The sequence below is a fragment of the Myotis daubentonii genome, chromosome 8, assembly GCF_963259705.1.
Source record: "Myotis daubentonii chromosome 8, mMyoDau2.1, whole genome shotgun sequence".
In the NCBI taxonomy this organism is placed as follows: Eukaryota; Metazoa; Chordata; class Mammalia; order Chiroptera; family Vespertilionidae; genus Myotis; species Myotis daubentonii.
In genome coordinates, this window is record NC_081847.1 from 82,397,154 (window position 1) to 82,412,056 (window position 14,903).

The 14,903-nt window shown below is 42.8% G+C and overlaps 1 protein-coding gene across 5 annotated transcripts in view; it reads left to right on the forward strand.

The window, feature by feature from the left end:
- SETBP1 (SET binding protein 1) overlaps window positions 1-14,903 on the forward strand; it is a 343,356-nt gene that overhangs the window by 312,224 nt on the left and 16,229 nt on the right. For all 5 annotated transcript variants that reach the window (XM_059707194.1, XM_059707193.1, XM_059707195.1 and 2 more), the window contains one exon: window positions 1,807-1,977. In XM_059707194.1, the coding sequence (XP_059563177.1) occupies window positions 1,807-1,977 (171 nt within the window). The remainder of the gene's footprint in view (window positions 1-1,806; window positions 1,978-14,903) is intronic.

A 14,903-nucleotide genomic window follows, 5' to 3' on the forward strand; every position in this document is an offset into this window, starting at 1 on the left:
GCAGGATGATCTAGCTACTTGGAAACTTCCAGCTCTGACATTAGGAGCTCTCTGAGTTTGGTCAGTTCTCTCTTAACCTCTCAGAAATCTGTTGCTCTCATCTGTAAAATGAAGAAAATAGTAACCTCCTCACTACATGGATCACCACTGTCATTAGGCCCGAGGGAGCTGATCCCTGTGGTGGAAGATGATGTTACTCCGGGAGGGGACCGTATCACTCAGGTTACTTGGGATGGGACAAAAAGGATCACAGGATAAAGCCCCACGTGTTGTTGTTTGTTGCTGCCAGTGGCATAGAGCCTGCAAATGAAGAAGCACTGAGTCAATTTTCTAGTCTATAGACCAGTGGTTCTCAACCTTCTGGCCCTTTAAATACAGTTCCTCATGTTGTGACCCAACCATAAAATTATTTTCGTTGCTACTTCATAACTGTAATGTTGCTACTGTTATGAATCGTAATGTAAATATCTGATATGCAGGATGGTCTTAGGCGACCCCTGTGAAAGGGTCTTTCGACCGCCAAAGGGCTCACAACCCACAGGTTGAGAACCGCTGCTATAGACTGTTTGACATGGATACAGAACTTCCATGCCTCTGCACTTATGCTCGAGTGAGTCGGAGAGTCATTATTATGCAGCTGGGATGTGGAAGGTGCTCAGAGATCCTTGGTCCTGTCAGGGAAGAGAAAGGACACCTTGCTGCCTTGTTTCAGCTGGGCCTGAGGAAGCAGTGGGTTATATTAGCGATAGTTGCAATAATAGGAATAATAATAATGGGAAACAGTTACATAGCATCGACTGTGTGCCAGACACTGGTCTAAGCACTTTATGGAGACTGACTGCTGGATGCTCCCAACCACCCCTAGGAGAGCATTCCATCTCATTTGTACAGTTAAGGAAGCTCAAAGCTTGGAGAGGTTAAGTAACTTGCTCGTGATCACACAGCTGGAAAGTACAAGAGCCTGGATTCCAGCCCAGGAAACGTGGTTCCAGAATAGCTCCAAGATTTGTCATATAGTGAATATCCAGGCCCTTCCAGAGGCACCTCGCGAGAGCTTTCCCAGGCTTCTCGGCACCATAAAGGCATGACTTATGATGGTTGTCGTGGCCAGACACTCCAAGGTCCCATGTCTGCTCTTGCTTAGCTCAGTGACTGTTGCTACACAGCAGTCCCCACAGTGCGTCTTCCACCTCCAGCAGGCTGGTCCTCATCTAGAGCCTCTTCCTTTCTCCATCTATGGCATCATATGACTATCCCTCATTCTTGCTGTTCTAGAGCGACCTCTGAAAAGCCTTTTCTTACTTTTTTTCACATGAGTCCCTACCTGCGTAGAACTCCCCAAGCACCTAGGATGAAGGACACGGAAGCCTGCCCATACTTGCTGCCCAACAACTTCTTCTCATTTAGTCTTGTCTCCCCTGCTGCCTGAGAGGAGCAGCCTCACAAGGGTGGGTCCCACTTCTCCTCGCCATGCTGCACACAGCACAACTTCCTGTTAGAGATTGCCTTTGTGATCCTCAGCAGGCAACAGCATGCCTGGTGAAGGAGTATACTGCTTCTTTAGGCCTGTGCCTTGACACCACTTCCAGGCAGCAACCTGGAATGTCCTCACCACTAACTTTAGCCACAAAACCAAAACCAGTCATGCTGCTAATTTTTTTTTCTTTGAACATTCTAAAATGTTATTCTTATACCAGAAGGAGGTCAGATCATTTAAGAATTTTCTCAGATCACTTTCAGTTTTTATATTGTCTGTTTTCCTGTTTCTTCAAAATAACTGCAGGCTTTGGGGTTCTTGTTTTTCAGGGATGCCAAGTCCCCACTTAAAAGTGGACCAGACGGCAACGCATAGTAAGAACGAGGGCTCCGTGTCCACCATGATGACCAGGAAGAAGCCAGCTGCGGTTGACAGTGTTGCAATCCCACCCACCCCAGTGTTATCTCTCCTCGCTGCGTCTGCAGCAACCTCAGATGCAGGTGAGCACTTTTCAGATGCTTTGGGTTCACCCCAGAGAAGGTGGGCGTGGAGAAGACCTCCTGGGAGTGTGCTATGGAGTACAGGTAAGAGTCCTCTGCTTAGCCAACCTGCCCCACTGAGCAGGTGAGCTGTTGCAGCCCTGGATTTTTCAAGTGGGAGGAGGTTTAACAAGGATGGAGGTCACCTTGAAACTAGTGGCAAAGTCCTCTTGAAGAAGCTTTCCAGTTTATCCTAACACATGCCCATCTAGTAAGCAGCAAATGATGATAGCAATTACTCTTTGTCAAGCTTTAAAATTACAAATCTCAGCATCCTTATATATGCTACCTCATGTAACTCATAAAAAACTCTGTAAAATAAATGCTTGTGCCTTCATTTCAGATGAGGAAGCTAAGAGTAAAGGAACTTGCCCCAAGAACCTGTGCACAGTCAGGATCCCATCCCAGGTCCTAGACCAGGGGTGGGCAAACTTTTTGACTTGAGGGCCACAATGGGTTCTTAAACTGGACCGGAGGGCCGGAACAAATGCATGGATGGAGAGTTTGTGTGAACTAATATAAATTCAAAGTAAACATCATTACATAAAAGGATACAGTCCTTTATTTCAAATGTTTTTCATTTCAAATGGGCCGGATCCGGCCCGCGGGCCATAGTTTGCCCACGGCTGTCCTAGACCCATGCTCCCAAACACTGCATTTCCCAATCTTGTTCTCCAGGGTTAGGAGACAGTAATCAGAGTTCCCTGAGGCCTTGATTCATTCTACCCTCATGATGTCATGGATCCCTCAATAGTCACCAGACTCCTCACAGGCAGGTGATAAAATATAAATTCCTTATTCAAATACCCGTGAAGCTCTTTGCCTTCCTCTACTCCCTCTCACCAATCCCTGCACCAGCCCCCACTTTGCCACACTCATTCCAACTGCGAGGAAGGTAGGCCTTGGACTTGGCTTAACTCCTTTCTTTGAGGACAGGTTTACTCAATTCCTACATGCATCCCACAGACTTTTGAGGCCACACTGCTTTCAAATGCCTGCAGCATCCAGTGTCTGTACTATGCATTCACCTTCCACATGAAAAATGTCTTCTATTTAACCTCTTCTTCCTCAAAAGACTTTTACATAACTCTGAGGCAGAATCCATGATTTAGGTTCTTGCTATCTCACAGCACATGGAATGATGGCCCATTTCATAAATGTTTGTTGAATTAATGCATTGGTCAATGTTAAGCATATAGCAGTATTTAGAAATGACTATTATGATTGGAAGCCCAAGAAGAGACTGATTATTATTTTTTAAATATATTTTTATTGACTTCAGAGAGGGAAATGGAGAGAGAGATAGAAACATCAATGATGATAGAGAATCATTGATCAGCTGCCTCCATTGGGAATCAAGCCCGCAATCTGGGCATGTGCCCTGATCTGGAAATGAACCATGACTTCCTGGTCATGACCAGCTGGGGGAGACTGGTTATTCATATTCACACCAAACTTATTTTAAGTCAGCAGGTTGCTTTTTTTTTCTTTTTAGCTGAGAACTCAACTTGTCTACATACCTGCCTCCTTCATGGAAATTATTGGTAATTAGAAAATGAGTCTAATTGATATAATAGGAAAAGGTATTTGGAAGGACACTTCCTAAAGTGAGTTCAGCAAAATATTAGTAGGTGTTTTGTGATAAAAGATGTTTCCATAGTTAAATGAATGTGGGGAATGCTGTATTATTACATCTGATTTCTTCCTGCAGAGCTGTTCAGAGCCTTTAATTGACCAGTTCATTGTGAGGCTCCTGGATGGAGAGACACAGAATTTCAGAATTTCACAGTCTCATCTGACCACAAAACCTATTTTTCATGAAATACCTCTTAAAATCCTATTTTTCATGAAATAGCTCTTAAATAGCTCTCAGCATCTCTTTGGAAATGGTGTTCTCACCAGCCATTTGGGAAATCTTGCTCTGAAAGCATGGATCATCTCTCAAATATGATCATGAATCTTCACATCTTTCACATGCTAGATGTGAAATGAAAAGTTTTTGGTGGAAATGTCAGGTAAACAATGTCAGCGAGGAGTACAGGAAGAGGTCAGAGGAGGGAACACAGGGTGGAAGGGGAGGAAGCTATCCTGAGCCTTGATGGATCAGCAGCTCCTTGGGCGGGGGAGGGGGGAGTGCAGGCGGGGGGGGGGGGGGGCAGGGAGAGGGGGGGATTTGACAGTCCCGGAAGTGGGAGCTGATGTCCTGCCTGGAAATCTGGGAAGCTATCACTCAGCTGAAGCAAAAGACTGAGGCCGCAGTCTGCACTGCCCACCCAGAAAATTGCTTCCTCGCCCTTGTTGGTTAAGCTCCAGAGACCTCCCTTTATGGATTTAGAAATTAGCCTGCATGTTTCCGCCTTTGCTTGCCAAGCACAGATATTTCCCAGGGGCAAAAGACAGACAGGTGGTCCCCTATTTTCTTCCCCCTGAACTTGTTCCAGCCAGTGTGCGAGAGCACATTCTTGGGATCCCAGCCTCCTGTGGACTCTATTTGCATTCAGTAGTTTACAAATATGCCAAAGGGGCATAGAAACAGGTGGGTCTTGAACTTTTCAACCTGCCTGTCTGGTAATCAGAGCTGAGCCACAGCTCTCCTGTTTCGGGATGCAAGAATGTGCTGTTGTTTATTTGTAGGCAGTGCTAAACTGAGACCCTCATGAGAATTTCACAGATCTGGTCCACTTCTGGGTCTCAGGTGGCTGAGCAGAACTTCTGAGGGGAAAGAAACCAGAGGTCCAACCCGGTGCTGGTAGCCAGACCTTCCTGAGATTCTGCTCTCCGCAGATTTGCCGCTTCCTACAAACCAGAGAGAGCTAAGGTCCCACAGGCGGGGCTCGTGTCCAGTGTGATTCAGAGAAACCTCAGAATCTCTGCAGTTTGCAATTGCATGAGGTCATGCAATGGGACTGGACCCAACTTCTTGATTGACCACCTGGTTTCCAATGGAATCCTACTTCTGTCATAGGCTCAACATTAGCCAAGGCAGGTTGCTTTCTCCCTAACTGTGGACTCCTACTTTTTTTAGAGAACAGTGAGCAAAACTCATAATTTGATCGGGTGGATAGCCTAACAGTGTCAGGCACACAGCAGGAGATAAATCTCTTCTGGGTTTGATTTCATTCGATTGGGTGTTTGTGCATTGGTCATCTACATTTCTGATAAGACAACTCGCTTATTTTTTTTTTTTTTATTTTCTTTAGAATCCCCTTACTCATCTCTCACTGTATGCAAGGTCGTTTAGAATTACCTGTGGCTGTATAGAGAAATCCACTTATTTTCCACTAGGTCTTCCTTTCTAGAGAATGGTTTTGAAGATGCAGACAAGTGCAAAGGGCAATAAAAGAAAGAACAGTAGCCCTAACCAGTTTGGCTCAGTGGATAGAGCGTCAGCCTGCGGACTCAAGGGTCCCAGGTTTGATTCCGGTCAAGGGCATGGTTGCGGGCACATCCCCAGTAGGGAGTGTGCAGGAGGCCAGCTGATCGATGTTTCTCTCTCATCGATGTTTCTAACTCTCTATCCATTTCCCTTCCTCTCTGTAAAAAAATCAATAAAATATATGTAAAAAAAATAAAAAATAAAAAAAGAAAGAACAGTAAAACTATAAAGGGCTTATTCAGCAAAATTAACTTAAGAGTTTATTGAGATAAAAAAAAATACCAAAATAATTGCATTAATTAGTAATTTCTTTCATTTAAAATTAATGGATGCTAAAATTTCTGGTGTCGTGCCTGACACATAGTAGCTGCTCAGTAAATCACTGACTGAAATGAATGATTGCAAGCCAGCAGCTGCGTGCTGATCCAGCACCCAGTGTGGTGGGAGACATCTGAGAAAAGGATGGTCAGCCTTGGAACTGCTAAACAATCAAATGGAAAACATTTGACAGACATGAAGGGGGCTGTTGGGTAAATACTTGCCAAGTAATTAGTTAGTCTATGGTTCCACCAGTACTTTTTCAAACAGGTGATCTTTGGAAAAAGAAGAAGAAGGAACATTTCCCATTTTATTTTATAAAGAAAAAAAGGAACATTTTCCACTTTATTTTATAAACATTATAATATAGGAGAAATGAAGGCAGTTCAGAGGTTTAAATATATCTTCTAGCTCAAGTGTGTGTATGTGTGTGTGCGTTCATGCATTAAGGCAATTTTTCCACTTCTCAGAGTCTGGGAGGCATGCTGATTATGAAGTTATTGATTTGGAAGGGGGGGTGTAGAAGAGGGGTTCCAGGAGTGGGTGGCCAGACTGAGAAGATGTGAGTTTGTGAGCTACTGGGAGGAAGGGATGGCGGTGGCTGCCTTCATGATCAAACTGCTCTCAGGCAGCTCAGCCTTCCTGATCAAACTGCTCGATAGCCATTGATCAGCCACAGTCCCCTGGCACAAGGAAGGTCTCATTCCAGGGAGCAGTGCATCATTACTGTGAGTAATTAGGGCCAATGCAGTAAAAGCTTCAATAAAGTTTGCTCAAAGGGCTGCATAATTTGAAATAACTTCTATTGCACAATCCCAATCATAATTTACTAACCATATCAGATAACACAAACCTGAATGTGTCAGGCTAATTTTTCTGATCTACATATTGAGCTAACTTTTCAGGGAGGTCATGCAATGAGTAGAAATTCATTATCTTCCTACTGAAACTTGCTCCACCTTTGTATTTAAGATAATACTATTATTAAGTAGATTACAAATTCTGCAGGAACTAAGTGAAATGCCAAAGAAACGTAATCTCTGTGGTTCTATGCCTGAAAGTCTAGTATAGGGATGATAGGAAAATAAGCAGACATATCCTTCTTCTTCCCTCTTTCTCCTCTTCCTCCTCCTCATTCTCTCTCTCTCTCTCTCTCTCTCTCTCTCTCTCTCTCTCTCTCTCTCTCTCACACACACACACACACACACACACACACACTGATAGTCTCACATCTTAAATCCAAGGAGATAACCAGACATGCATCAGAGTTGCTCTCATCAAATCTCAACTGTTCAAGGGGTAGCCCAGTTCAAGATACCAGAGGGGAGCAGAGTGAAGATGATGCTTAGTTCATATCTGTTTTGCATCAAGGCTAAAACATTATTCTCTCAAACTAAAGGATCTGCCTTATTTAAAACTACCAGAGCCTATGAGTAAGTGAAGCTATTTAAATTTCAAAGTCTATTAAATTTTTAGACATTTTGCTTCTGAAGGGAGAGACTATATACATTAGATAAACCATTTAGTTGTTAACCAAACTATCAATCCAACCAGAACTGACTGATGCCTATAATCAAGATGCAAACTTTAAGCTTGAAAAATTACCTTTACAAGTAAAAGAATGGATTCTTCATCCTGAGGAATCAGAGTGAAATCCAGTGGTCTAGTAGCTGGAGCAAAATGATCATGAAAATTGCTTCTCCCTCCCAAATTTGTGATACCTAATTTTTCTCTTGACCAATTGCCATTTATGGAGAGAGGCCCAGAATAGTGAAATAATATCCAGGTGTATAAAGCAATGCCCAGGAATTTGAGAATTAGAAAATTATTTATACTACTTGTTTTTTTGTCCTATGTGGGATCATGATCTGGAACTCCTAACCAAAGTAATAGGCCACTGCAGCCAAAAGTCTGGTCTTCCAAAAGAACCAAAATAGAGCAAATAATTCTTCGAGTTAACAGGTTTTGGAACATTCAAGGCCCATAAGTACATACATTGAAGAAGTCTTCAAATTATGAAACAAATTCCTGCAAGTCCAGACTAATCATTTAAAATATACAGCAGAAAACCCTAAAAACAAAAAGAGCTAGAGAAAAATAAAGCTTTATTTTAGAAACCAATCATTCAAGTTGTCTGTAAAGTGCTACTCATGAACCCATTTTGAAGCAGCACAGAATGACTCTTTGCCTAGAGCTCTGCAGAATGTGCGGCTCCTGGGAAGCCCCCACTCTCCTCTTCTCTGGGCCCTGAAGGATTGGAAGCCTCTGTGCTTCCCTGAAGACACCATCACACACAAAAACTCCAAAAACTTGTTTTAATTTTGCCCAAAAAGGATGAAATAAGTTCTTGTCTGATTTAATCTGGACTTCCTAAAGCAGTTTAGCTGATCCCGTGCCGGAGGCTGTAAGCATTCAGAGAGGCATCAAAACTCTGGAATCTGGCTTTCTGCCTTCTGCTCCAACCTGAATCTCCTTGAAGATGCCATCAGCACCAAACTTCTCTGGAGTCTTCTCTCTATAGTTTTCAAAAACTATAAACTCGTGTCAAATATTCATGCAACTCTTTGTTGAGGAAACCTACATGGTGACCGGATTGGTCCAAGGAAGAATTGGAGGAACAGGGCATTATGGGAATATGGCCATCAGAGAAAGAACATCAAGCAAGATTGCTCAGTTAATGTTCTAATGGGGAATAAAACCATAACCTCTAAAGTTATCTTTTCTACCTCACAGAAATCATTTGCATCCAGGCAAAAACCTGCAAGTTATCATATTACAAGGCACAGCCTGGGCATTTGCTATCAGTAGTGGATAGCAAATCCAAAAAAGGTACATTCCCCTAGCCTAGATAGTTAATAATCACTGGGCAGGCCCATAAAATTATAGAATACTCTAGGACTCCAAAAGAACAAACACCCTTCTGTTTGCCTTGTTTCTAAGTTTTGGCTCATTTTTTCTTATCACCACTCACAGGCCATGCAGTGTTCTCGTTGACTAGACTTGTTCTTATTTACAGTGGCCTGCCCTGAATCTCAGGGCTGCACTTACCAGCTGGGTGATCTGAGACCTCAATGGACATGGAAAGCAGACCACCTAGCGTAGAGGGTTGTGGGGAGGACTAAATGAGATAGACCTGGTGAAAATCTTGGCCGCATGTCTGCCCCATAGGAAGAGTTCAGCAAACCAGCGCTATTGTTGCTATTGTTACTGTTGCTGTTATGGTTATTGATGTTTGGGCTTTCCATTCTGGACTATTCCCTCACCCACTCCTCAAGCCGTCTGGATGGCTAATTCATGATTATTCTTTAAGACTCAGCGTAGTGCCTTCAACTCTAGGATGCCTTCCCTTACACCCAGTTTGAGAACCACCCCATGGCCAATTTGCATACCACATCTTCTGTGCCCTATGGCTCCCTGTAAGCCCATTGATCATTGGTCTCTATATTTAACAGTGTCTGTGTTCTCATGCCTGTGTCCCAGGCTGGACTATCCACTCCCTTATTTTTAGTAACTAGCACTGAAGTGGACAAATAATAGATAATCATTGAATACTAGTCAAAATGTGTTGAACAAGTGTTTTCTGTACAGAACCATCTGGTGCATGAAAAAGCATACTCTTGCATTACATTCTTTAGAGTTGAAAGGCAATGATGTGCCTTTATTTTCCATTTCAGCACCAGAAATAGCAAACCATCCTAAGAATGTTCAGCATAGAGAGCAACCCGAGAGGGACCTCTGGGGCCTCTAGAGTCCTTTGTTCAGTTATGGCAGACCAGCTCCTGGCTAATCTACCAGGATATCCTGAGGGAAGGTTATTGTCAAGTTCAAGAGTCGGCCTATGTGGCATGATATGTGCAGTACATGGCTCTGGGTTTATTCCGAGAAGGAGGATCCTATGTCTCCCTTCAATTGAAAGTTCTGTGGGATTTTCAGGATGAGCCACTCCATGGAAAGCTGGACATTGGCCTAGGTTGTACTTTATTTTACATATGATAGTCTTGTGGCTGGAGTATTGCTTTCCCAGGGGGAGCAACCATTTCCTATTTAGGTTTTTGTCTCATTCAATAAGGACTACGTATCCCATAAATCCCTTGATTTATATGGGATGAAATAAGAGAAGCAAAAGCTGGGAGTACTCCTTTTAAACAACATAATCATATTTGGGCGTGAATACCCTCACACAGTGTCGGGTGCATAGTAGATACTCAGTGAACAGGTCTGGACTTTATTGAACTAATTTTTTTTCTCTCCAGAGCTGAGATTTTAGAGAAGACAAAAGGCTTAATGACAGGTTTGAAAGTCTGTCTGAGAAATTTAACTCAATTTATCTTCTTGAAATGCTTCCTACAGATTACGCTCCCAACCTTCTCTTGCCACAGTCAGACCCTGTTAAAAATAAAGTAATGATAATAATACATTTTATCTTCTTCCCAGTGATAGTATCATTCACACCTCCATTGAAGCCCAGTGGGAGGTTTGGCTGTGAGGCCCCAGCTCAGGGGGAGTCAGGTGCGATTATTGTAATGAGGACTCCATGCTCTCAGAGAAATGCAAGAAAGAAACTCCTCCATACGTGAAGCGATTTCTATTAAGATACTCATTTTATATCAAATATTCTTTATAAATGGAAAAGAATGAAAGGAGGCTCATCCAGGGGTAGATTTTATGCTGCCAAGAAGGCAAGGGCAGGAATATTTTACGATCAGTTTTGAGATAGTGCTGTGCCTGCCTTGTTCACTGGCACTTTCCATTTCCACAAGTCTAATTAGATTGTTGTTTTAATGGCGGTGAGATAATTTAGTGGCGACTGAAAGCAACTGTGTTAATGAGAGGGGGTGGGGACAGTGCTGTGCGTTTCCTGTAATTAACGGAGAGTTTTTGAAAAACTTGGTTCCAGTGAAGTTGGCATACTGAGCCCAGCTGTTGGGAAGGGGGGCAAGGTCTTTCCTGCTCATTGCTGCGGAAATGGCCTCAGGCAATGTGGAAGAACTGTGTAATGACTGTCATTAAGAATGATCCTTAGTGGTCTGGGCAGGCAGGAGTCAGTCTCAGAGAAAGGAAAGACAGAGAAAGAGAGTCATGGAGAAAGGGGGAAGTGAGAAAGAATAGAGTAAGGATTGTAGACAGATATGGCAAAGAGACAGACAGACAGACAGACAGACATAGCACCCTCCCATAAGCCCTCTCCATTCTACCTCTGAGACCCACTGGAGTAATACCAGGATATTCTCCCAGGGGGTCTGGGCCTCCTGATACTCACACTGGAATTGACTAGACCTCATTAGAATAGACTAGAAGGCACCTCTGCCAACCCCTTCATGTTGCAAATGAGAAAACTGAGCCCAGAAAGAAGAAATTAATTACAAAATATTACCTGAGTAGGAATTAGGAAACCTGGAATCCTTCTGGCTACCACACAAATGCATAGTGGAAGCTGGATTTGGAATTCAAGGGTCAGGGATTTTGTGGCCCGCAATAATGATTAACTAGTTCCCTTGGGTAAGTCACTGAGTCTAATTGAGACTTCTAAGTCTCAGTTTCCTCATCAGTGAAATGGGGAAAAACAGTGCCTTTTAGGCAGTGGTAAGGAAGAAATGAAATGACAGATCAAAACATCAATCACATAGTCAAAACCATATATCACTTTTATGACCCCTCTCATGTCAGAAATGAAGTCATGTCATGTTATGATTTAATCATGTTAAGTCATAATTTAGTCATTTTATGACTCAGATCATAACATCCATTAATTATCATTAGAAGTTTTATCCTCACTCCACCCTCCAAATACCCTTATCTTAGGGCACAACCCCCCTCTCCCCCCCCACAACACCACCACCACCAGTGAGGGTATTAACTGCCATATGGAGCTCATCTTACTGAAACTTCTGTAAGTCTTTGGTATGAATCGTCAAGAGTTTTTAAGCACCAGCCACTTTGATACATGTAAGGATAAGATTAGACCTGCCCTAGAGGAACTTTCATACTGTTTGGGAAGGCCTGACTCCAAAACATGAGATGACCAAATAATATTTTAAAAATGAATAGATTGAATAACCTCAGACAGTAATGGAGCTATCATTTAGCAACTGACAGATCATTGATTGCCAACTGAGTGGTACTAAGGGAGTTCGGAAGACAGTGAGATGATCTGGAAAAAGAAGAGTTGAGGTGGCCTTCTAAGGATGAATGGAATTCATATGCAGAAAGGATAGGAGAGAGTCATTTACATCTCTGAGATTGGGGTGTATGTGGAAATAACAGAGGAAGCTGGAAAAGAGGTTTGGGGTCAGAACTGGAGTTTCTGAAATTCTCAAATGAGGTCAGGTGACCATTCTGAAGGGCACCATTAGCAAAATGGTAGCCATGGGCCAGTAGCCACCTGCAATTGTATTTTGACTGGCCTCCAGAGGGTTATACCTTTCTTTAAAAATTAATTAGCAGCTGGGAAATGTTAGCAAATTTACATAATAATCAAGATTTCTGGCTTTTTGAAACTCGGACTATCTAATAACTGTGGGTTCAGATTTCTACCTGCCAGCAATTGATTGACACAGAGTAACGTTTGGGCATCAGGCCCATTCTCTTTAGTTTCCCAGGTGCTCCCTCCAGCCCCCCTACCTTCCTTTATAATCCAGTCCAACTTCACTCATTATATTAGCTGTCGGGCTCCCTATAGGAAACAAAGGAACCGAAGTGAGTAACAAAATCCAAGCACTATGTAGGAACACATAATTTAGCAGAAGCAACAAGAGGAATCTGTAGTAATCTCTTGTATTATTAAATTATGGAATTTGGGGATTGGAAGAGTTCTTTGAGATTGAGAAATTTGGCACCCCAGTGCAGTCAACAGTGGGAAATTAACAGGGAAATCCCAGCCTCATTCCTACCTAACTCTGTCTTATTTTTGCTTCCGTAAGGGTATATCTATTGTATGAAACTGGCTTTGAAATGGGGCAGCCCTTGCTTGAATTCTTGAGTCCATAACCTCTAAAATGTGTGCCCTTGCCTAACTGGTTTGTCTCAGTGGATAGAGTGTTGGTCCTGGGTTTGATTCTAGTCAAGGGCATATACCTCAGTTGCAGGCTCAATTCCCACCCCAGGACACATGCAGGAGGCAACCAATTGATGTATCTCTCTCACATTGATGTTTCCCTCTCTCTCTGTCTCTCCCCCTCCCTCCCACTCTCTCAAAAAACAATGGAAAAATAGCCTTGAATAAGGATTAAAAAATAAATAAATAAAATAAAATATGTGCCCTTGGGAAAATTATTTAATCTCTGAGATCTCAGTTTTCATATCTGTACTATAGCACTAATAATATCCTCATGTGGTTGCTAATTAAATGAGGAAATATGTGAAATATTGTAGACTGCACTATAGATTCTCCAAAAAATGTTCATGTCTTCTTTCCCTTAATTTCATATGAAAGCAGGAATGATGTATTGCACTTACCTTGTATGGTCGATAGTGTGATACAGAAAGTGGACATTACATAATCATTGAGTAAATGAATGGTGGAAACCCATGTGTACCTGCCCTAGCAAAGAATAAATTTCCTTTTTCTCTCCTCTCCTGAACCCAGGACTCCTGAAATGTGACATCTGTTATTTCAGTTGTTTGTAACTAACTCTGCTAGTTTGTTTTATGAGGTCACTTTTGAAAGGGACACAAGAAGAGAGCTCCACTGCTCCCACTACTCTCAGAGCGTCTCGCCTACCGAGGAATCCTCTTCCCTAGGAGTCCTTATATGTTTCCTTGATTCCTCTTTAAGAGAGACCAGAGAGTTTTCATGTAACATGAAGAAACTTGAGTTTGTGCTATCAATAGACAGGTTCAAAAGACAGAGCAAACCTCCTAACAGAGGGAATTGTAGCTGTTCCATGATCCCAGCAATGTCTGAACACCCTGTGTGGCCTGGACCCAGGGCTTTCCCATAAAGATGACAGAGCTCAGAACAAAAAAGAGTAAGCCCGATATTAGCTTTAAATTCAGCAGGGGATCTAGACCAGCCTCGAGCAGAATCCCTGGGTTGCTGGAGTTTCAATGCTCCAAAACCCTCCTCCAAGGCACTTTCATGCCCTCCAAAAGCTGAAGGTATTTTGAGGATTTTTCTTATTTTGAAATCCAGTTTAGTTGGTGCCTAAATGAAAGCCACAATCCTGGTCTTTGTCTCCCACAAGTTGCCAGAGTTAAGTGATTTGGGCTTACATATGGAAAGTTCATTCTGTTGTGTAATTAATGGGAAGCAGACTTTGGGAAGCTGATGATCCAGGCCCTTATTTATATGAGAGCATATGTCTGTGTTTTGTTTATGACTCACTCTCTTACTCCACGAATTGTAACTTGGGTTTGTTTATGCTAACTTTTCCTAGAATCCAAGCCACATGGTATATGAGCCAATAATTTATGGTCTCTAAAAGGGAAATATGATGAATGAGCTTTTTCCTCATAAATTGTCAAGTCTTAAATTGAGGAAGGAGTATTTGCTGCCTTGAGTCTGTCCAAGCTTATATTAGGAAGAAGAAAAAAAAAGGAAAGAAAAGCAGTAACTTAAAAAAACACAAAAATAGTACTGGTATATTGCTCAGAACTTGAATGTATAGGTATTTGCCAAGAGAGCATGTGGACACTCCCCCACAATAAACCATTATAATTCTGATCCAAATGTTCAGCAATGAAAAAACCATTCATATTTTCTACCCTCCCCCTCTCTTTCTCTCTCTCTCTCTCTCTCTCTCTCTCTCTCTCTCTCTCTCTCTCTCATTTTGGTGTTAGATAATTAATATGTAATATACTAGAGGCCTGGTGCACGGATTTGTGCACCAGTGGGGTCCCTCAGCGTGGCCTACAGAGATTGGGCTGAAACCGGAAGTCCAATGCTGCCTGCCACTCCTGCTTATCCTGGGCCTGCTGTGTCTGCCATGGGCTTGCGCCCAGTCAGTCCCTATCAGGAGAGGCTCATGCCACCACAGCAGCGCTCGCCAGCCATGAGCCCTGTGTCTGGTGCCCATCGGTCAGCTAAGCGATGCTCCTGCTGTGGGAGCACATTGACCACCAGAAGGCAGCTCTTGCATTGAGCATCTGACCCCTGGTGGTCAGTGTGTATCACAGTGACCAGTCAACTGGTCCTTCGGTCACTTAGGCTTATATATATATATACTAGAGGCCTGGTGCATGAAAATTCATACAC